At 39.9% G+C, this 23,169-nt stretch overlaps 1 protein-coding gene across 3 annotated transcripts in view; it reads left to right on the forward strand.

The window, feature by feature from the left end:
* The first annotated feature begins 2,627 nt into the window (after window positions 1-2,627).
* The window catches only part of SPIRE1 (spire type actin nucleation factor 1), a 129,052-nt gene continuing 108,510 nt past the window's right edge, over window positions 2,628-23,169 (forward strand). For all 3 annotated transcript variants that reach the window (XR_009957657.1, XM_062570098.1, XM_062570099.1), the window contains exons 1-2: window positions 2,628-2,958; window positions 14,488-14,522. Coding sequence is in view for 2 of the 3 variants with exons in the window: in XM_062570098.1 (XP_062426082.1) it covers window positions 2,628-2,958; window positions 14,488-14,522 (366 nt within the window). In the remaining variant the exon portion in view is untranslated. The remainder of the gene's footprint in view (window positions 2,959-14,487; window positions 14,523-23,169) is intronic.

Below are 23,169 nucleotides of genomic sequence, written 5' to 3' on the forward strand. Positions count from 1 at the left end.
GCAGGTATTACTCTATGCCTCATGAAAATGCCTCAAAACTTCTGAAGAGGTAAGATTACCCAACAGTGTACCCATATACTATTTCTAACAATTTAATGAGTGATCGAGATCCAGAAATACTGAAGTTAAACTTTGTCTTTTTACCACAAGAAAGATTGTTTCTGCCTGTCTTGGAGCAAACAGTGGCTTCTAAGCTCTTCATCTAAGAGCAGTTCAGCAAGGTCTAGGGAATCCTGGATTTTAATCTATGGATTTAACAATTGGTAAATTCTTGATGTTTAAAAATGAGACTTGTATGCCTTAACATGAGAATATCTACTGGGTTAGAAAGTCTGTCCAACCTAATGCTTTTTCTCCAACAGAAATGCGTAACATGACAAAAAATAGGGAAAAAAATTCAAGAGAGGCTTATCTCTCCCTATTATCTCCCCAGCTTCTGGCAATAGAGTTTTCAGAAGTTCTGGTGGTAGCTGTAGCCAGACTATTTTGCTTAAGGGTTTTCTGTGATTTTGTCCAATTTCTTCTTAAACCTATTTATACTTCTAACCTTAAGCATTCTGTGACAATATGATCCATAATTAATTATCCATCTATAATTTTGTTTTTCTTTGATCTGTAGATGATGACTTTGCTGAGTGTCTTTTAGTTTTCATGCTTTGAGATAAGGCAAGTAATCAGACCCTTTTGGACTTCTCCATGCTATGCATCTCCCTCATGTTTTTATCTGCATAGGCTCCAGTTATCTCCTTTTTAAGGCTGAAGATTCCTAAACTATTTAATTTCTCCTTCTATAGAAGTCATTCTGTATCTTTGATTATCTACCATATCCTCAATATCTACTTCCTCTTGGTCTATTATGTTGTTTTAAATAGAGGATGATGAGGCACTGGTTATAGGTTAATAAAGTTCTATTTTATTTTTTATTTCTTATGTTGTTTGGTTTTCTGACCATTGAACTTGAACTTGAATTTTTGATGATTTAAGCTGTGACAGTTGTTTCATTACAGTGTAAGTGGTAGCAATTCCATTCTTTGCTCAGACAAGAGACACTAGAATAATGTTCTTCTATGGCTTTACAGTAAGTAAAACATGAGTAAGGGTGCATGCTTTGTGATTTATAGGTTTGAATTCTCTCATTGCTCTGCACTCCATTTTTATCCACTGCTTATATTGTGTTGCTATTGAATGGTAGGAGAATTAGATGAAGCAGCTTGTCAGAATTGTTTAGAGTATGTTTAGAGTATGTTTAGGTACCTTGAGGTGCCTTGAGGTATTTCCACTTGATGCTCACTTTATGTGGCTGGTCAGATACATTCCAAAAGATACTGTCGTGCATTTGTCAGCACAGTGTGCATCCCAGGGCAAAGACTTCCCTGTGTGGGGAGTAAATCAGTGATTCCTGTTCTTAAGCAGAATTGATTTTCTGTCTTTTTTTTTTTTTTTTTTTTTTTTTTTTTTTTTCCTGGTAATGCAGATGACACTACAACTCTCAGGCTTCTACTTCAGTTAGTTGCTTCCCATTCTGTCCTACTTTGGGATATATTTAAGGGAAATTTCTCGCTTGGTAATACTGGCCTTTGTAACACAAGAGTGATCCAACTCTGTTTCTGCTGGTGGCAGAACAAAAAGGAGTAAGTAACCCTAGCTCTAAACTCTAACCCTAGCGGAGGTCAGGGCAGGTACGGCTGAAGTGCGCGTTGGTATTTGCTTGTGCATTTAGTCAAAAGTGCAGTATTGTGACTCCGTTGCTGAGTCTGTTCTTGAGAAGCTCTAGAATACTGCGTACTGGAGCGCTTTGAGATTTTAACAGTACTTTCGGAGCCTGCAACTGACAGATCTGAAAAACTTTAGAAATCTCTTTGGGCATTATCTACCTTTTTATACCCGGAAGATCAATGTGTTTTTTACCTGTTATGCAGTGCACAAGTGCCCTGATCAAAACTTTAGATAGTATGAATTCTAAAAATCTTATTTTGCTGTATCTAATTTCATTTAAAAGGCTGGGATCGTAAAAGGTGGTTATGGCTAAATTAAACAGCTTTATTAAAATGCTCGTGGTGTTTCTCTTGCAGCAGTGTGTGTGTGTAAGCATGTATGCAATTATAAAAGGGGGAAACAGCGATAAGGAGAGCAAGCCTCCAGAGCCCCAGTCCGTTCCGCCTGCTCTGCGCGCAGCGCGCAGCGGAGGCCGGGCGCGGCCCCGCGCTCGCCTCGGCCCGCACAGCGCCGGGCTGAGGCGCGGCCCGGGTGAAGCTGTAGAAGGGCACGGGAGGGCAGAGGGGAGCGAAAGACAACGCAGCCACCGGGGCCGGGGCCGGGGCCGGGGCCGGGGCCCGGCGGCCGCGCGGGGAGGGCGCGGCGGCGGCGGCGGCGCCGGCAGGGGGCGCCGTGGGCGGCGGCGGCGCCATTGCGTTGCTAGGGGGTGGCTCCCCCCGCGGCGGCGGCGGCGGCGGCGGCGGGCGGCCCGGGCGCCGCTCCTCCCGCCGGCCGCTGCCCGCCCGCCCGCCCGCCCGCCCGCGGCTCGGGCCGCCCGGCGGCTGCTGGCACTCGCGGGGCGGCGGAGGATGAGCGTGGCGGCGGCGGCACCGGGCGGCGGTCGCTGAGCTGAGGAGCGGCCGAGGCTGCGGATGGCGCTGCCGGCGGAGCGCGGCGCGGAGCCGCGGCCCGGCGCCTCGCGGCCCGCCGAGGAGCGGGAGGAGGAGGGCGGCGGCGGCGGCGGGGGGCAGCCGGAGGCGCTGTCGCTGGAGGAGATCCTGCGCCTCTACAACCAGCCCATCAACGAGGAGCAGGCGTGGGCCGTGTGCTACCAGTGCTGCGGCTCGCTGCGGGCCCGCGCCCGCCGCGGCCAGGGCCCCGCCGCCGCCGCCGCCGCCGCCGGCGGGCCGGGGGCGGCCGCCCGGCTCCTGCGCGTGTGGCGGGACGGCGCCGTGACCCTGGAGCAGCGCGGCGGGCCCGCAGGTGAGGCGGAGTCTTGCGCGGGGGGCTGCGGCGGTGCCGCCGCGGGCGGGCGGTGCGCGCGAGTGCCGACACGCGCGGAGGACGCGACGCGGCGTTGCCACACCGTTTGCGTGAGCCTGGTGGTGATTTCCACTCAAACGTGATGCGGAACGCTGCTTATCGTTGTAATGCTCCGTTTTAAAAAAATAATTAACGCCTGTGCAACACCCGGAGGTGGCAGGGGAAATACTTCTCCCACCCGAGGCATCTGCAGGGCACAAGAACATGGAAGAGATGCGTCCTGCTTGCTGTGTGCTGCGTTTTGAGGCGGTATCGGGCTTCGTCTCTCTTGCTCTAGGAAATCTGCTAACGTACCACGCTTTTCCTGCTTTTGACACTTTTTCTTTGCTATTTGTGGGTTTCTTCTATTTCCTCTGACAATACATCTTTAACGACTTTTAGGAAGGTGTTTGGACGTAGCGTTCAGGCTCGTCACTGACATCCGGCTCATCTAGTGTATGTTAAAGCTGCGTGTCACATCCGCGTTAGTCTTTTCGAATGTTTTAGTTAGCGTGTCCCAACCGGTTCGTGTCGATACTGCGTTTAAATCTTAATTTAGGCAAGACCTAACCTCTTTGTCTTTCTGTCCAGTTCTTTCTTTCTTGTCTCTTACCCCTTCTTTATTTTCGTCTTCTTCAGTAGGTGTGTTTTGTTGCACATCAGTTACATCACGTACTTGTGCTTAGTTCTTGAAAATCGTTGCATGTATATATATATATACTTTTACATGTATATACATATATATATATACACATATATATATATATATTAGATATCCAGTCTGCTAAGATTGCTGAAAGGCTTAAAAGGAAGAGGAGGTAGGAGGGGGAATAACCCAGGGATAGTGCTCCCTGTGGTCCTGCTAGTAGAAAAGGGGAGGAGGTTTGGTTGGACAGGAGATTCCTGCCAGATGCCCATTTGTAGGCCTTACTGAGTGAGGCCACCTTTTTTCTTTTTCTTTTTATTTTCTTTTTTCTTCTTTTTTTTTTTAATCAGCCTAGGGCTGATTTTTAAAAAAGTGCCTGAATTTGAAAGGAAGTAATGTTCCTCCTGGGGTCCTCCCCCGCCACCTACAGTCTTCCTGATATCTGTAACTCTGAGTGCTTTTCTGCAATATAGGCCATTGCTCAGCGTTAACGAAGCTTTTCCAAAAGATTGTGTGTCTTGGTAGAAGTAACTGTCGGCAACATGAAACAAATGTGGTTCTAGTCAAGTGGTTTTCTTTTTTTTTTTTTTTTTTGAGCTTGTAGCTATTTTGCATTGGACAGCGTCATATGCATGGTACAGAGAACGTTGCTAGTGCACTGTATCGAATAGTGAAGAGTTGACAATAGGCTTACTTCTCTTCATTATCTTTTGAAGTATTTCAGTTCTTTTCCTTATTTCTCACTGCAGTGTCCTTAAGTGGTGATTCATGGGCATTCTGAGCCAATTTCTGCTCCAGCCTCTGAAAAGGATAGTTATTCTTATGCTCACATATTCTGCTTAATAGCAGTGAAAATTACTAAGACCCGTTGCCCTGGAGCTGTGACATGGGGAGCAGTACAGAGTAGCACTGGCCCTGAAGCTATCTATAAGCAATGATTTTATTCTTGAGATATGAACTAAAGTTATCTTAAATAGAAGTGCAGATTTTGTAGAAATGGACGGTACTTTTCCAAAGCCATTTCTCGTGTGTCAGTTTTTCAGTTAATGCACAATACTTGACATTCCAAGTAAAAATACCTAAAAATTGAATAGAATGTCCTTGAGATAGGAAACAAAGATGAGTTTCACTGATATCAGGAACAAAAAAACAACCTTGAAGTTGAATCCCGGTCATTAGCCAAAACCGAGGAATGATTCCCAGATCTTCTTTTCAGTTTTATCTACACATTCCATGACTGTTTTATCTTATTTTCTTAAAAATTTCAATTAGGCTTTGATTAAATGGAAGTAAAATTATTCAGAATTAAAATACCACTCCATGCTTTTTCTTCATGGGAGCATTTATGTTACCTGACATTTGAATCCCTTGCAAGAGGAGAATCAGGAAGGATTCACGGTAATTGTTTTCCTGCCTTTGTATGTCAGGCAGCCCCTGTCAGAAGGCTGGGTAGAGCAGCAGGCGCTCTGTGGGTTAACATTCTCCTCGTAAAACTATTTGTTTTGTTACAGTAATAAGTAAAAAATGTTTAGCTGTAGGTTGGCTATAGGTTCGGCTAAATCGTAGAAACAAACAGCGGCCCTTAGTTTCTCTTCCTGGGAACAATAGGATCCTGTGTGGGCACATAAAGGAGTCCCCGAAGAATGGTGTCTTTGGGTCGCGAACATTCGGGCTTTGTTCAGGACGGCGGAGAACGATGCGATCGGTCATGCCTGTCGGGAGAGCTGGGGCAAACCCGAGAGCAAATGCAGCCGGGTTGCCCAGTGTGCTTTAGAGGCACTTCCAGCGTGTTGTTTTCGTAGTGTATTGCACGCCGTCTCATTTTGCCTGATCTGAAGTAAGCATGAATATGCAAGAAATGATGAGTTCGCTGTGGTCATATTAGTGTGAATCACTGTGGCTGTCTGACGTCTAAATACCGCAGAAATGTGGGCTGCAAAGAAATACTCAAGATGAAATTGGAGTCACAGTGCAGAATAAGTTTTATCTAATGGATATTTTACTCTCTTCTTTGTTTCTTGCAATTTATTTAAAATTAACTAACAGGCGCATCATGTGAAGTGCCAGATGCAGCTTCTGAATGAGTTAAAATTTTTAGTATAAAGACGTGGTTTGATTTCTGCAAATCATTTTCTCAAGGAGCAATCCTTAAACTTTTTCTTAAACTTTGGCAGCAATGTTGAATTGACAGATGCAGGAGTAGCAAAGCAGCGCAGGAGCTGAGAATCAGTCTTGTGCCAAGTATTTAGCTGTGGCAGAGTGCTACACAAGGTTGTTTCTTGGGAGTCATGTTGTCACTGTAAGCAGGATAAGGAGTTTGGCTTCCCAGCGTGTTAGCGTCTAGCTGCCTGTTCTTCTTCCCAGCGAGAAAGTTTTGGGGGTGAGAAAGCTTGGGGGAACTGAGTTTTTCCCCACAGATTTTGTTGGTACCAGATCGCAGGCTTAGTTAAAGTAATCACAAATTTCAGTGGGCATTGAGCCCCCTCCTCCACTCCTGGAGAAGAACGGCTGCGAGTGTCTTGGAGTGGGGCGAGGCGGATTTCCAGCCGTCGGCACGTTCGCGGTGCGCCTTGGCGTTCCCTCCCTCCAGGGAGCTTGTCTCCGCGGGGAATGCCAGCGGCCCTTCGTTTGCGTTGTCCTTCAGCCCGAGAGGAGAAGGCAAAGGGGGAAATCGCTGCTGGTTTTATCAGAATTCAGCACCATGCAGATTTTGCTCTTGGAAACCTGCCAGGTATTTAGAGGGAGGCTACAATGCATGGCGTATCCTGGTTTTGCATCGGAAGGATCACAGGAAAGTTGGCTGTGCAGTGGCTTGCAGAGGGCCCTGCGTGCGACGTGCTGGAGAGAAATGGCTTACATTGTTTGGGCAGTTTTAATGAGTTTCATGTCCTTCTTACACCCTTGTGTGCCCTGGCATTGGAAGGCAGTGTGGAGGAGTATAGGGTTAATAAATGCAGATCTTGCTTGCGTGCATGAAGCCATGTTCTCATCTATCAGTCTCTCAAACACTGCTGAGGAAGAATACAGAGGCTTTTCAGAGAAAAATGAATACACCGTATTTCTGATTGCCTTGACCCTTTTGAAAGACAGTGAATGAGAGTAGACTCATTTGCTGTTTAAATTTCAAAACAGGTGCTGCTGTGAATACTGCGAAAATAAATACTACTTCTAAAATTGTCATTTAATTAAATTCTAAATTCAGGTTTTGTTCTAGTATATTCAGAAATATCAGTATTTAAAGATAGTAAGGTTTATTGTCTTCAACTTCACCATTTTCTGCTAGAGTTTTAAGGTGTCTGTGTTGATGATGGAAGTCAAGGTAGGAAGAAAATGGCACTGTACAGTAGAGAAGAACCTCAATGAGTTAATATTTTGTCTCTGTTCACTCAGCTGTCTGAACTGTGAAGGAGAGAAAGCTTAGGCCTTATTTGTATTAGGCTTTCTGCGATTAGTGTAGTTCCCACTATGCAAGGGTAAACTGGAAGGTTTCCAGTTACGGCTTATGCTGATGCATCCTGTACACGAGGAAGTACGTGGCTTCTCTGGGAATATGGAGACCCTAATGTAGACAGCTGGTGGGAGAGGGAAAGATATAGAAAAAAATCTAACATAAGCTTTCTTTTTTTCTTTTTTTTTCTTTTTATTTTAGCTAAAAAAGCATGCTTTAAATGTCTGCATAAAGCAAATGCAAGGATGTTACCAACAATGATGGGTGACCTTGGCTACCTGTATTGGTAGGCATGTACGCTAAAGATGATATGTAGGCAGTGAAGACACAAGGACTGTTGTCAGAAATCTACCTTTGATCCTAAGGAAAACCTTCCAGCAAGGAACAGCTTTAGCTAGAAAATTGTTGAGGAATTGTGGGATCCAGAAGTTCATCACGACTTGAAGTAAAAGATAACATAACATGTAATTTATTTGGGTTTTGCTTGAATAGTGCAGTGGAAATGTTGCTGTAGAAAGAAAAGCCAAATTGCAATTGTCGTTGTTGACAAGGCTGGAAAGGAAGAATGAAAAAAATGAGGTGTCTGCCATGATGCTGCTATGGTTGCGGGGAATTAATGTGATGTATACAAGGAGCTTCATGGGGCAAAGAACAAAGACACTTAAAAAAGAGAGTAATAGAGTCCAACTTTAGGAGCTGGTTGGACACTTGACTGCACAGTACCCAGTAAGAGTTAATAGGAAGGACTGGGGTAACGTGAGAAGTGCTTTGAAAATGAGGGAGGTAGCTATGTATGCTTTGACAGGGAGAGGGAGGAAGCCTTTCGGGGGGATTCAGACAGAACGGTGTCATCAAAGCGACAGGCAGTGAAAATGAGCTGCACAGCGGTAGCAGAGTAAATGGCTGTGACCAGGACAAGACTGCATTTGTCAGGGCTGCAGAAGGGATGTTGGGGTAATGAAAGTGTGAGATGATGAGAGGATTAAAGAAACATAACATCCTGAATCTAAATTGGCCAAGAATCCATCCTGTAAAAGCAAGGAAGCTTTTTTTCCATAATCTCTGTTAAAAGAAAACTCGACAGTATTGTCTCTTTGTTTCTGAATAATTTTATTAGATTGCAGCATTGGATCCAGGAAAGAGACAAAAAATATTGTTCCATTCCTAATAAACCTTAGACCAGCTTGTGTAACACAAAGAGATAACTAGGATATGAGTGTGTGATAGAGTTTTAGTACTACTGTGTGCTTTAAGAGGAAGAGAAGAGGATGAGTCAGTTTGTACAGTGCACATACAAGACTGAAAAGACATAGCCACGATGCAGGAAAAATTAACAGAGAAAGACTTTTTTAATTAACTTCATAGAGTTTACTAACACGGGGTAAAAGTTCTTACCTGACCCAAGAGTGTAGTGCTACCAACTTAGAAAAGTTGTAACCTGCTTGAAATTCTGCATCCATCAAATATGATGGCAGAAGCGATCAGTGACTTCCGTGGAGTCAGAGTTTGGGAAGAAACAGAAGTCCTCGTGGAACCAGCGAGTAAGCAGACGGCTCCAGAATAAATGAGAATTTGATTAGAGTAGCACAACTTAAAAAAAAAAAAAAAAAAAAGGAAACTTCTGAGATGCACAAACTCTGAGTGCACATTGATGCTTTTTGGGGGAAGAGATGATACCTGGACAGGCCAGAGAACACTGAATGTAGTATCTGCATTTAAATAAGCCTCTGCAGAAGAGTATGCCAGCTATGAATAGACTACAGCAGCACTTCCAGATGCATATGTACTGCAATGACTTGATTCCTAGGTAAACTTACAGGTTTGGTATAGAGGGTGAGTAATGGCGCAACGAGAATTGCGTGGTTTCCGGAGTCGGTTTGCTTGTGCCTGGTAGAAATGGGACAAGACAAAGGGTGATAATTTCTAGTATATCTCAGAGAATAGCAAAAAGGTGGTATGAACTTGTTAATTTGGGATTTAAAAAATTGTTTTAATATAGCTTTTATTACAAAATATAACTGCATATTGATACCAATGGCCTTTTAAAGAAAGTCATTACTTTTGCTTTTTACAGGGCTTACTTGTATAAAATGAGGAATAACTTCAGTGAATGAGTTGAATGGAGAAAGATGAAGGTGTAAAAATATTGATAGAGTGACAAAAAGTCCTGCCTTCCTCCTCACAATCTAATCAACTTTACTTCTAAGAACTTTTTGTTGCCTTCTCTTGTAACTTTCTTTCCTTTTTTCCTCCCAAACTGAAAAATGAGACATACCATTTCTAAATCATCAGCTGTAGTCTGATACATAATTCATGAGTAAGATCCAAAATGTGATGAGCTATAAAAACTTGCCCTGTTTCTTGCTGTCTTCTGATCGCACAGTTCTAGTCAGAGAGATGTTGGACCCCAAAGCCTAAATGTTTGGCTTAAAAATGTGGGCTCTCTTCTAGCTGCTCTCTGAGGGTCTCTTCACCTGCTCCTACTTCAGTCCTGCTCTCATTTTCATGCTTCTTGACCTTCCTCTTTGCAGTCTGCAGGCTCTTACTTCTGACCCACGCTTTTCCTGTACTTTTCTCTATCGTTTTCACTTTTCTTCCTTTGTTTCTTACCTCCCAAGGTTTCCCTCTGTCCTTGCATTTCTTTCATCTCTTTGTGCTGTAAGTATCTATCCTCTGACAAAAACCTGGCTTGCTCCTGCCACATCATTATTTTGCCTTCTCTATCTCTCCTGTCAGTTGTGAATCCTGTTCCTTACATATGGCTCTGTGTTCCATATGTTACTTGGTTGCCTTCGCTTTCTTCTTTGTTTCCCTTTTATTGGTACTAACCTTCACTCTTTTATTGAAAATCTTGTCAGATTTGTTAACTAGTGCCCAAGTTCTTGCAATTAGATGTTTTAATGAGAGCCTGAACTTTATTTTTTTGCCTTTTTAAAGAGTTCCTCATTCCCTTAAGGGCAGAGAAAAGCTACAGTACCTCTTTAGAGGCTTAAAAAGCTGGACAGCAAATCCAGATTCAATTTATCATTAATTTGGGGACCTGACTAAAGACTGTTAAATTTGTTGAATTTGAAATAATGACTCCCAGATTCTCCCTTGCTCTCCTTCTATTAGCCCTTATATCCCTTCCTCTGCCATCTCTGCCACTGTCCTCCGGGACACGTGGGCAGTGGTCGTCTTGCGTGAAGGTACCTTGGGTTCTGCCACAGTGGTAATAATAGGTTTATTTTGCCCATAACTGCAGAAATAGGCTGTGGTATTTAAGTAACCTGTTAATTTTCCCCACAAAATGGTTTTCAGCTGTTTGTTGCTGAAACATACATCAGTTAAACTGTGGTCTGAAAATCAGTGCTGGCAATCACTTGGTCGTGATTCTGCAAGCAACTGTGTTGAGGCAAATGCTTTTGTATATATAAAGAGAAATTTTAGATGCTAAAGGAAGGCTGGGAGCTCTGAGGCTCTGAGCTGCGTGGCTCTGGGAGCTGCTGTTTACTGTTAAAACAGCAGCTGTGTGATTGTGGTGTCAAGCCATAAGCATTGACTCTATTTTAGCTTTTCTTAGGATTGTGGAGCACAAATGTTTTTGTGCATACTGCATGCTTTTTTATGAATACTCTGTATCAGTCCATTTTAATGTACCGAATTATTTATTTCAGTCTTAAAATTCAGTCCTCAATGTGTACTTTTTGCTATTGGCAGCAGTACTTATATGCTTTCCTTTTGATTTTCAAATCTCTGAAGACCCTTTCTATGCATGACCTGTTAATCCTTGGGGGGCACAGAAGTTGTGCTCGAGTGAGGCAAGGGCCATTGATAAATTGAGTATAGTCTTTCTCTGATGGCATTCAGAAAGGTCATGTGAAAATACTTATTTTACTGTATCTCAGCAGCAGTCTGAAGCTTCTGCCTTGAGCAATGAGTCACTGTATCCTAATGCTTGATGAAAGTTTGGCATGACTCCTCGTTTTGCGGGTTCAAAATACAAGTAAGTTGCAAACGGCGATTCTAAGGAATCAAAAAAGATTGTGATTTTTTTTTTTAGTGGTGTTTATACCTTATTGAAGACTGTTTTCAGAGATACAGGAAGCTTCCAATTTAACTCTTTCTGCTTCTTGCAAAAACTGTTCTTTTCTTTTTCTTTTTTTTTTTTTGCATTTCAACAACCCGTGAGTCAAAAATTATTTGATCTCCAAACTGCAGATTGTTTATAAGTTGAAGCTAACTTCACAGTTGAAGATAATGATGTTTACTAGTAATGAATGGATTAGCCACTGTTTGAAAGTTGTCAAAATACTGGTGATTTTTCGACTGTAAGAATGATGAAAATCCTACACAACTAGTGTTTAGTTGAATGGTTGTGAAGTCTGGAGAAATGTGGATCTATGTGAAGAAGTAGCAGCTGAGATAAATCTGTAAGTCTTTGCCTGTTTACTAGAGAGCACTCAGTACTGCTTGCAGACAGAGAGAACAGACTGAGACTTCTTAGGGAATTTTTTTTTTCTCCCAGTGCAAATTAGCCAAGTGCGATCCCTAGTTTCTGTTTTTTTCAGTCCTGTCAGCAGAAGAGAAAAGAATTCTGCTCCTAGTCAGTGCAAGTGAGTTGGTTTGCATGGGCTATACAGAGGCAAAGCGCGTTCGCCGTTGACAGATGCAAGTAAGTGCATGTTTCCTGGGCCAAGACTGTTAACAGTGGTCTCTTGAGAAACGTGGGCAATTTCCCAAGGAGCAGATTCGTAAGGGACTGCAGGCAGCTCGGTGGGACCTTCTGCACCGTGTGTGGCTGGACCCAAGGTACAGCGGCGTGAGGAGTGGGCAGTTGGTAATTATCTTAATGCAGAGTATGTTATTAAAATGCTTTAGGTCAGTAGTTTGTGCTTGTTTAGAATATTGTCTGTGTGCAGCTGAGCTGTGTGAGACTTGCGAACTACTTGTTATTCCCCCGTTCCTCCTCAGTGTGTGGGGTCATGGCATTACTATTGTTTTTTAAAGGACTGGTATAAATCTTGCTCCTCTCTCGTTTTGTCACCAGTCGGCTTGTTCGCAGATAATTGGAATGAATAATCCAGCTTAATCTGTTCTCTGCATTAGTTATGTTAACAACAACAACGAAAGAAAAGATTTACTCTGAAAGCAGTAGTAAGTTTTGGTAGTGCCATATATGAAATAATGAAAGTTTCCAAAATTTGAGTGCTTTTCCTTAAGAAACATCTTCCATGAAAGCTTAACGAAGCGGAGTTGTCAAAATCAGGAAGGACTGTGAGAAATGCAGTGTTTGCATTATAGATCCTGGTCTGGGCTGATTTGTTTTGTACTTCAGTATTTGCTTAGGACTTCATTAAAAGGATCTTCATAGGATCTCAGCACTGTTTTAAGGTGCAGTGATGAATGCTTTGTGTCTGTACTACTGATGGGATCCAGTAAACAGTCTTCCTATTTCATCGGACCATACGAGATGTAAATCAAAATGTCTTAACTTATCAGTGATTGCAAAGACTGGTTGACTTCTGTATGCCATTGCATGACTATAGGTTTAAAATTACTACTTTTTTTCCAAAGTAGTGATTTTCCAAAAGATTTTTTTTTTTGCCCCAAAGAAGCTGCTCTTTAATTCCCCCCTCAACTACATCTCTGATCTTGTATTGCCTCTGAGAAGCCTGTTGTTCTGGCCATCTGTTATTTGAGTTTCACAGAAATAGCTCTTAATATTCATAAATCTGCTAATAATACAAACAGTGTTTCAAAAAAAGTTTGTAGTGAATTTTTCCCATTTATCTTTTGTATTTCATGAATATTACCAGATTAAACACAAAAAATGTCTCCTACGTGGATCATGAAGTGAATCAACCAGAATCAGGGGTCCTTTTGAAATGATGTTTAAAAGCTGCCTTGTTAAGTCCCTCTTCTGTTCTTCATTTTGTAGTGAAACACTGGTGCTAAGCGTTCAGCTTATGTTGGCACCAGTTCAAAATGAAGGTAAACAACTTTCCCTTAGGTGTTCCGTCGTCATCCAAGATATGTTTAACCTTTAGCCTCAAAGGGAAGGTGGCTAGTTCAATAGGAAAAATTAATCTTTTGCTGTGCGGATGGCGCTCTTCAGCCCTGGCAGCTTTGCATGCCGTTCAGATTTTACAGAGTAGGTCAGCATGAGCGCTTCTCTGCGCACACCTTACGCAGGCCACTCGGCCAAACTTCCTTGAGCTTGCCAGGTGATCAGATAAAACAGTCCTCCTAGCTGGGGCTACTTGCAGGCTCTTCCGAGCTATTACCAGCAGTAGATCCTTCGGTCAGGCTGGGTGGCAGCTTGCAGCCACCACCTGTAACGTGCACTTTCAACATGTGCAGGGTAACCGAGCGGGCGTGCGTAGCTCTAGGTTTTTGAGCGCGTGGGGACTCTGCATCGGGTCACGAGCTCCCTGGTGTACGTGCCACCAAGCTCCTCGGTTGCAGATTCTTTGTGTGAGCGGTAGGGGTGCAGTGCTGCCAAAAAGCAAAGACCAAAAAGTAGAATTAAATACGTGCGTGCTTTCAGAGGAAAGGTTCAAGTAATTTCCCTTTTAAACAGATACGTTTCTGTTGGATATTTGATTTTCTTGAATGTCGTTTTCTAACAGAATCATCTCATCAGAATTACTTCACACTCCTGATGTAAACATATTACTATCAAATGATCGACTTGCTGCTTTTAGTGAGATGGTTCATCCATAATGATGTGGTGAAAATTCGGTCTTATTTTTTATAAGTTGTCAAGTCATGAGCACTTCTATACCAAAGAGTTTTTTTTGTCTTGGGGAAATTAAGACTTCAACTTAAAGAAACAGTTCAGAAACATGATTTTTTTTAATTGCATAAATTCTGAAGTGTTGTTTCTTCAGGCTTTAGTTAGCTCAGAGGAAATGCAAAAATTGACAAGAGGGACTTACAAAAATATTACAGTAAGGTTTCTGCTTTAATTTGCTTGAACTTCATGTGGTTGTTGAACTCCTTGATACCCTAGCAGTAATCGGGTGAAACAGTGGCTTTTTTCATGGTTTATGAATTATTGGTATTTTTTTCTCTAGAACTAATTATTTGCTGCCACTTAATTTAAGCTAACATGTTTCCATGTTCCCTTCATGGCTGAGCTTCAGTCGCACAATTTAAATAATGAAGCCAAGCATTGAAGACATATCTTTTTAAAAGGGAACATTGTGAGGGATCCAAATAAATAGGACAGGCCCCTTTTCTTATTGTTTAATTCTGTGATGTATATATAATGGCAATATTATTGAAGTGTGTGATTGAAGTAGGGCAAATGATTTTTGGAAGTAACTTCAAAAATAAGCTGATTTTAGTTGTATGTGTCTATTGTCTTTTACTTAAATAACTGGAAAACTTTTTTTTTTTTTTGTTATTGCAGGTAAATCGGACCATTTACCCTGCTCAGAGATGGAGGTAAGAGAAGTATTTTGTGTTCTCTACTGATGCTGATTTAGTTCAGCTCTCTTTCTCATTATCTCATAGTGGAAATTATGTATTTTTAGGAAAAAGTTACTCATTGCGAAGTTTTACCATGAAGCATGTATTGTATTTATGCCTTGTGTTATCAACTGTGTTACACTGTCTTATGGAGTATCTAGTCTCACATTCAGAAACAGAGTAAAGAAAGGCCATGTGCTTTTCCAAAAACAAGATTAGAGATGTATCATGTGACCCATGTAAACTTGTTCAATTTTGATTTCTTTAAAATATATACCTTTAACAACATTTTTTTTTTGAAAATTTCTCTTGGCTAAATTATCTCTCAGCACGTTTACTTTAGATAGAACTAATAAACAGTGGAATAAATACTTAATGCATGTTTTGAAATGTCCGAGGGATTTTTGACAACCCATTTGTCAAGAACTTGAAGGGAAGTAGGGAAGGCAAATGATCTTAAGGTTGCCTTGTTCATGTAAAGATGTCCTTGTTTCAGATACTGTCAATATTTCCTATAGTTTATCACTTGTTGATGTTTTGGGGTCTAAGAGACATCATTGAATGTTTTACTGGGTTTGAAACAGAAATACAAATTCAGTTAAGTCTGCTGGATGTACATCTTGACCCTAGTTTGTCTCTGTTTCTTTAATACTAAGCTGTGACTGGTGCAGTAGGAATGTCCAAACTATCATTTTGTCAAATTCATAGATTTAATCCAAGATTAAGTGAAAACTAGGTAGACCTTCCTGTTGAACAAGATGTGGACTCAAATTATAATATAAAATTTTATTATCAGAGTAAATCATATAGTCTGCTCCTTAAATAAATGTGTCTTGCAATAAATAAAATTTCTGTGTCCTTTGCAGGGCAGTCTTTTCTCGTTGCCTTTGAACTTTCTTTGAAATGTAAAAGGGATTTTTTACTTCAACTCTTTGAGCAGTGTCTCAGCCCTCAAGCCTAAAGGTGGGGCCAGACCATGCGTCTTCAATGGAAGATTGTTTGTTTTCTTATCAATAATACGTATGAAGGTGACAAATTGTTGTTGCTAAAAGGATTATAGATAGATAAACTTTACAGAAAATGACTGTTTTAAAGATAAAGTGAAAGGCTAGCCGATTCAGGCACGAATGGTAAAAAGCCAAAGCTGTCCAGATTTTAGCATGTGTTAGTGATGAAATGGGAACATGCTTTCTAAAGGATACAGTGTAAGGGGTAATTCGAGATCGATATAGGTACAGACGTTAGAAGTAGGCACATTTTGCTTCTCTTCAACCATTTCAGTTTATGCAAATGCATCCTGCTTTTGTTTCAGCATTTGCTGAAACTCAGTTCATAAACCTAGCACCTTATTTACATATGATACATATGATAATCTAGTGTGTCATCTGCTTTGCATTGTAAATATTGTTTACAAGGTTTTTCCCCCCTTTTTTTTTGTTAGAGAAGGTAATGGGAGGCCCCTAACATTAAAAATATAGATATTAGTAAATCCCTGTTAAAATATTTCTAACAAAAAAAAAAAATATTTCACTATAGTGAATATAGTCAATGAAAGTAAAAATGATTTTGTTTCAAATGAAAATGTCTGGTAAGAGTTGCTTGGATATTTTCCACTTTGTTTTCTTCCATGCGGAAAGATTTTTCTTCTTTTTTAATGTTTTTGCCTGTATTTATAAAGAAAAACTTAAGAAGATTATCATTTCCTATGGGGTAGATTCTTCATTTTAAATTGTCTCTGCTAAGAAGCACTGTGGCCATTAGCATATTGGCTCTTCTGTCTATCTTTGTCATCTCAAAGGAGACTGTGAAGGAGCGAGAGGCTTTTGCTTCCTCCAAGATTCCTTTGGGGCTGCAGCTCTAGACTTAGAGTAGATGATGTTTATGGCTTTCAGAAGGAGGAATTCAGCAGAGAGCCCCTATCTCACTCATTTGATTCCTGTGGAAGGGAATGAAACCTGATTGAATGTATTAAAACATGTGGGAAACTTCTTAAAATGACAGCTAATAATAGTCACCAAATTTTGGTGGTGGATTGAAACTATCTTAAGTGGGTATGCTGTTTATTTCAAGGTAGCAGCTAGAGCAGTGTGTGAAATTCTAGGTCCATGTGCCATAGCCAAAATAGGAAGATGGGAGCAAGGAACAAGATGACTTTACTTAATCTGCATCCGCCTATGGCAGATGACCCTGTACATGATTGAGAGAACTACTTAGTTGACTCAACCCAGGTAATGAAGATCATATAAAATACACCAGCCTCATATGTAAACGTTTAGTACTCATGTAGAAGGTATTCTGTGAATGTTAAGTGATTCATATGTAGGAAGGTTTAATTGCCACATATTTGAAAAGACACACCTATCTGGGGTTGGGCATGTTGTGTGTGAATAACACAGTTAACTCTTATCTGTGATAATATAAAGATACATACAACCTCTTAGATCTGTGCAAAAGTCAAAAGTGAAATAAATAGGATGTCTCAGACAGTGGTGAATAAACTTTATTCAACACCATTCAGCTCATCTCAAATTATGGAAATGAATTATTTTTAGAAACTTTTTAAGGAGACTTCTATATATAAGTTCTATTTATTTCAGAGCTGTTATGTGGATCTCATAATTATTAAAAATATCTTACCATACAACAAAAATTATGGTGTACTTGCCTTAGGAACTAAAACTGACTGTATACTGGTTTACTTTTTTTCACTGGGACCTTCAAGTACTGACTATATTTCAGAAAATAATTTAGAGAAATAAGTTGTAAGGATATTGTGTTTACTTCATCATAAATAAATGTATCTGTTAATTCATTGCATGTATTCAAACACAAAACCAAACTGCTTCCAAATTTAACGAAAACTAGCACATGTTTAATAGCAGAGAATGTTAGTATTTCAAAAGATGTGTCGTAATTTTACGTTAAAGTAATGCCATATCTACATGAAAATATGTTACGTATTCAAAATTCAAGTAGTATAAAATGTGTTTGTTATATATTAATATCTAGGAATATCTTTTTATTACTGTTGAGTGTAAATGAAAATAACATACTGATTGAGTGGGCAATGCTGCAGCAAAGAATCATTATTATGCACAGTGATAATCACTATTTCCATTTACTGAGCTTTAACTTTATGAGGACAAGAGAAGAAATGTCACTGCAAGGAGGGCAGGCAAAAATGTTTTTATGAGCATAATTTCAATTAGTAAAATATGGGCTGTGTCTTTCATCAAAATGAGTTTTGATTGCAAGGAGATTATGCACTGAAAAATACGGAAGTAAGATTCTGTGCGAATGCTAGGTTACGAATCTGGTAATTCTGTGAAAACTTTCCGTTCTTTATATTCTTAAGAGGAGGATTATTTATGCTGCACAATTGCCTTCTCAAACTCAAGGTAGAATCGTGTATCTTGTCTTGAGAGCATTAAGTAGTGCTGGAGCTCTAGGTGCCAGTTCTGAGAAATAAAATGCTTACTGCTTGCTGATGGGATTCTCTCATGGAGATGCTGCATGTCTAGCCCTTGAGAGACCGGATATCTTAGATACCTGAAAATCCGTTATGCTTGTTCATTGAGACGTCAGTCTGTGGCACTCAGTCTTCTGGCCTCCAGATTTTCCTGAATTACTTCACTGCCACAAAGAAACAACCTAACAGACTCTTGATTAAAAAGTAAGCAAAAAGTAGAGTTTCTGTTTTGATCTTTTGTGTTTTGTAATGAACTGCTTTTTCAAGAGGAATTGTGGGGTTTTTTTGTAATTTTTATAAACATTTATATCAGGAAAAATATCACCTTTGAGGAAGATGGATTTCTGTTGTTCACACTTTAAGTTTGGCCCATTTTCATTCAACAATTTCATTAGTAATACACAGTGAATATTGGGTTGGAGAAGTAATAACTTATTTGACTAAGCTGATTTAGCGATAGTCAGATCCTGCCATCTGTCCAGAATCAGTAAGAGAAATCAGCTGTTCCTTGTAAAGTCTTCGTAATTTTGCAGCACAGTATGTTGTGCTTTTAATAATCTACATATCCTAAAGCAACACAGGGTTTGTGATGAAATCCTCATTCCAGTGATGCCACTGGTAAACCTTTAAGTTAGCTAGGGAAGAGGAGAGAGGAGGATTTCAACCTCAGTCTTCTGACAGTACTTCAGTTAATGGATGGTAGAAAATTAGGTCTTGCAAGAAGCATTTTCTCTGTGAAAAGCGCAGGTAGCAGAACATTTATGGGTTGTGCATTGTTAGGTGTGGTGTGTGTTTTTGTTGTTTTTCTTAATCTCAAAGCACAGAAATGTTCCTTATGTAGCTTTTGTGTGGAGTCATTGGAATTACCAAGTTCTATCACAAAATTAAATGAAAAAGTTAACCAGAAGTTTGTAAATTTAACTTGTATGGCTATGAATCTTGGGATGTGGGAAGAAGAAAGTAATTTGTACGTGTCTTCAGTTTCTCTGTATCATTTCTGCTATATTTTGTATGTGGTATGATACCTATTGTATAATCATATGCTGTCATATCATATGCATTGATTGATATGCTAGCTATCATATGAAATAATTGGCTTTAATGTGCTATTTTTTTGATAGGCAAGTGCCAATGGACACATTTGCCTGGTTGTTCAGGCCGAAAGAGTGATCTGATTGCTCAGTCAAACTGTAGAGGAAAAATATGCTTTAGATACTGGTTGCCTGCATGCAATTGGATGGCCCTTTATATAGTCCTTCTCTCTTGTTGTTGTTGTTTTTTATGCATATAATAAAATACAAGTTTAGAATATCATTATGAAATTAGAAATGCTGTTTCATACTTTTTTGTTGATTAGCAGCCAGTTATAAGCTATAAGTTTTAACTACATTTCTGGTCTACTAAACTCCTCAAAGGCTTCTGAGATTGTATGACAGTTTTTCTATGAAATCTGCTAGTTAGAAGAGTTCTGAAAGAGATATTATGTTTCCTGTCTCTTTAGTAAGTACCAAATTTGAGGAAATAATTGACCAAGAGGATAATTTGTATAAATACATGTACAATATTTGCATAAAACTCCTATTACATAAAATCAAGTAAAAATATGGAGAATTAAAAATAATTGGTCTTAACAGCTGGACTTCAAAACATTGAGGCAACAGCCATGCAAAATAGTTAACAATAAAGCCATAATCCAAGCGAGGATCCCCTCTTCTGGAGAATCACTAGGAGCCAGATAATGCTTCTTAGAGTGACTGAGTGCAGGGGGACCTCGTTGTTACTGTGTGCTGGATTTTGTGTAAGGCAATTCAAAACTAACATAAAATACACCTCTAAAATGTAGTAAGTTCAATTTCAGTGCTAAACTTTACCTGGTTGTATGCTGTTGACTTTTTGATCTTGAAACACAACAACCACAACAAAAAAATAAAATAAATGACACGGACAAAAAGCACTCAAGCTGTTTTAGAATAGTCTATTCTAATCACTGTTCTTTTATCATTTTTTCTAATTTACTTATTTCCTATGTGAATTGATGCCTAAAACACAGATGATTTTGGTTGGATCGTTTGTCCAGCGGAAGTTAATGTCCTTGATTTTTAATGTACAAGGTTCGTAAACTTATGCTTGATACTTGTCGTCTTATTTTTGTGTTCAAGCTAGAAGCCAGGAGTGATTGTTACTATTACTTTGCAAATCCAAAGGATCTTACTTGCCTCATAGCCAGCTGAAAAATATTTTTTTCCCTCACGTATTTTATAAGCTTGTTAGTTTTAAAGTTGTTAAATTTAACAGGAAGAAATGAGATAATGTGAAAGGAAGAAAAAGTGCCACTTTGTTGCTTTCTGTCAGCTTTTTCTCTCAGTGGGGGGACCTTACAACTTAACAGAGGTTGCTTTCGCTTGCTTAAGAAAGGTGTGACTAGGTACTGCCTTTTTACCTCTGTGGCTGATATTTGGTTTAGCGGCTAGTCTTTGGTTTTGCATTCACTTCCTCAATTTCTCTCTTTCTCTCAAAATTCTAAGAAAAATAAGAGTGAAATGATAATCAAGAATCTTGTTCTTTTGCTCATTTTTGTATCTTCGCATTTTCTCACATCTCTTGGCATAATGGTAAATGTAATAAAAAGTAGATATATAGTGTAATATAAGTATTTTTCTCTGAAGATTTCCTTTTGTTTACAACCATTCGTTGTCTGTAATATGTGTGAATGTAAGCTATCCTGCTTTCATTGATGTAACCCTGATATTTATGGTGATCCACTGGCCTACTGCCTAGGCTCAGGGTGAAGTTTGTTTCTATTAAACCAATGGAAATCAAACTTCTGGGAGAGCAAGGAGCACTTGGTGAACCAGTTAGTTGCTGGCATATAATACTGCATTCATTTTCCCTTTCAGACGTTCTTTGGACTCTTGATATTGTAGCTGTCTCACTGCCGGACATGAGTAACTTCCCCTGATTGAAGTGGGTGTTACTGGTGTTCTGTGAAGAATAAACAAACACCAATATTTGTTAAAGTTTATAGTCCTAGTAGATTATTAAATCACCTCAGGGGTGAAGATTGCTCAGACCATTTTTTTTTCCTTTATTTTCCTAATTATACTGTGGTTTTTTTCATTTCTGAGTCTAGAAAGAAGCTAGAGAGCCTACCTTTTGCTCTGACTAGTATAAATGTCCTAGAATATTTAAGCAGCCCTATTTCATAGTTGCTGCACCAAGAAATATGATGTGCTATTACTGGACTAGGCTAATTTTAACATAGTTAAATAACCTAGCTGCTTCTTTATCAGTTTTGAATGTGGTCAGTTCTCAAAAAAACAGGAATTCAAGGGAGCTGAACATTTAATTTCACTTCAGCAGCTCAACTACTGAGTACTAGTTCCCAACCTTCTAATTTAAATGCTAATGTTGTTTTAAATTTAACCATGAAGCAAATGGTACAAGGATTGAAAGATGAAACTAACAACATCAGTAAGTTTATTTTTTAAAAAATGGAGAATTTTAAAGTAGCAGAAATACTTATTTTTGAATGGAGCAGATCCATGGCTACTTTATTTGATAACAATACTAACTCTTTTCAGTGCTACCTCAGATTAACATTATGGATTGTTCTAACATTCCTGCTTCCTACCTTCAGTAGATGTGTTGATACAGTTCATCTAAACCACTCTTCTATGAAGCAGACCATGTTTTAAAGTAGAAATGAACTTACGGGCCACTCCCATCTCCCTTTGCATGTATGGAGCCCCCCAGCGATTTATACACAGGAAAATCACATTAAGAAAGGCTTTTTATGCGGCTTTAGCTGACCTAATGCAAATGAACATGTGGAATTTTTATGAACAAGCAGACAGTAGGATTATTTTTTGTTCAGCCTTTAATTTCCCTTACCTTCTTAGGCTGTCTTGTGTCTCTGCTGGGAGCAACACAAGCTCTGTCCTCTGATGGTGAATGTCCAGCTGTTGCAAGAGAAGGGAGGGGAAAGATGGTGTGCTCCTCATGTGGTTTACAGAGGACAGGGGAATCTCGTTGCATGGGGAAAATATCACAAATAAAGCTTAGTTAAAATTTTAGTGAAATACATGTTTTCAGTAGGTTAATAATGGAGCAGGTCGTAGTGGCCAGTTCAGAGATTTCCAATAACACCATCTTCAGCCATTCACAAATTGCAAGGTGTGCATATAGTGAGACCAGCATGTAGCGAATAGTTATAAATAATATATTTATGATATTTTTTTGAAGTTAGTTTCTAGGTTTTAGATAACACATACATAACAAGTACAGGTTTTTTTGCAGCTCTGTGACTAAATATTTTTCTTCATATGAACATTAATGTTTAAATTCTTATCTGAATCACTTGACCTGAGAAGTTGAGCCATTAAACAAAGAAAGATTTGCAGTTGAGCCATGAGAGTTTGCAGCGCTGAGAGCTTTCTGTAGCAGGGAGGACACTGAATCTGTCTTGGGGCTCACTGAGGCAAAAAGAGGTTTTGTTAATTTTGCACTTTCTTTTGACTGACTCGACACAGTGCAACTCATTCGAGTGTTTGTTCCAAAGTGAGCTTTTAATCAACTGGTAAGCTTTTGTGCTCCCCATGACCTACTAGCTTTAACATTTTCATCTTAAGCTGTTTGTCTGCCTGTTACGTGTTTGTAATGTCAGTGATTAAAAACAAAGATGCTCCAATACCTCTCCTTAACGCCGTGAATGAAAGACTCTGAAGCTGTTCACTGCCAAATTCTTGCGTTATCATTTAGTGTTGCTGGAAGCCGTAAAGCGTGCAGCAAAATACCTTTATTTATCAAAGAGAAATACAGAGGGTAAATTGAACGTAAATAAAACAATGAGCTTCTGTCGGGATTTGTGTGCGACTGAATTCTCAAGGTGTGTTCTGTCACGGCCCGCTCTTCTACTAACCTGTAGTAGTTATGAAGCGCCTATGATACTTCTAGTGCTTCACCCACAACGAGGAGTTAAGGTTAAATAATTAACTAGGATAAGCCGAGCTGTTCACACTTTGTAGATTAACTCCTGCTTTGATTAAGAAGGTAGGGATATCCCTTTAAATTGGCAGAGGTTTTTCTCCTTCATATATTCTTCTCTAAGCTTGAAACACCCATGTCCAGATTCTCTTGTCACCTTTCCTCGTCCTT

Source organism: Rhea pennata, chromosome 2 (genome assembly GCF_028389875.1).
Source record: "Rhea pennata isolate bPtePen1 chromosome 2, bPtePen1.pri, whole genome shotgun sequence".
NCBI lineage: Eukaryota > Metazoa > Chordata > Aves > Rheiformes > Rheidae > Rhea > Rhea pennata.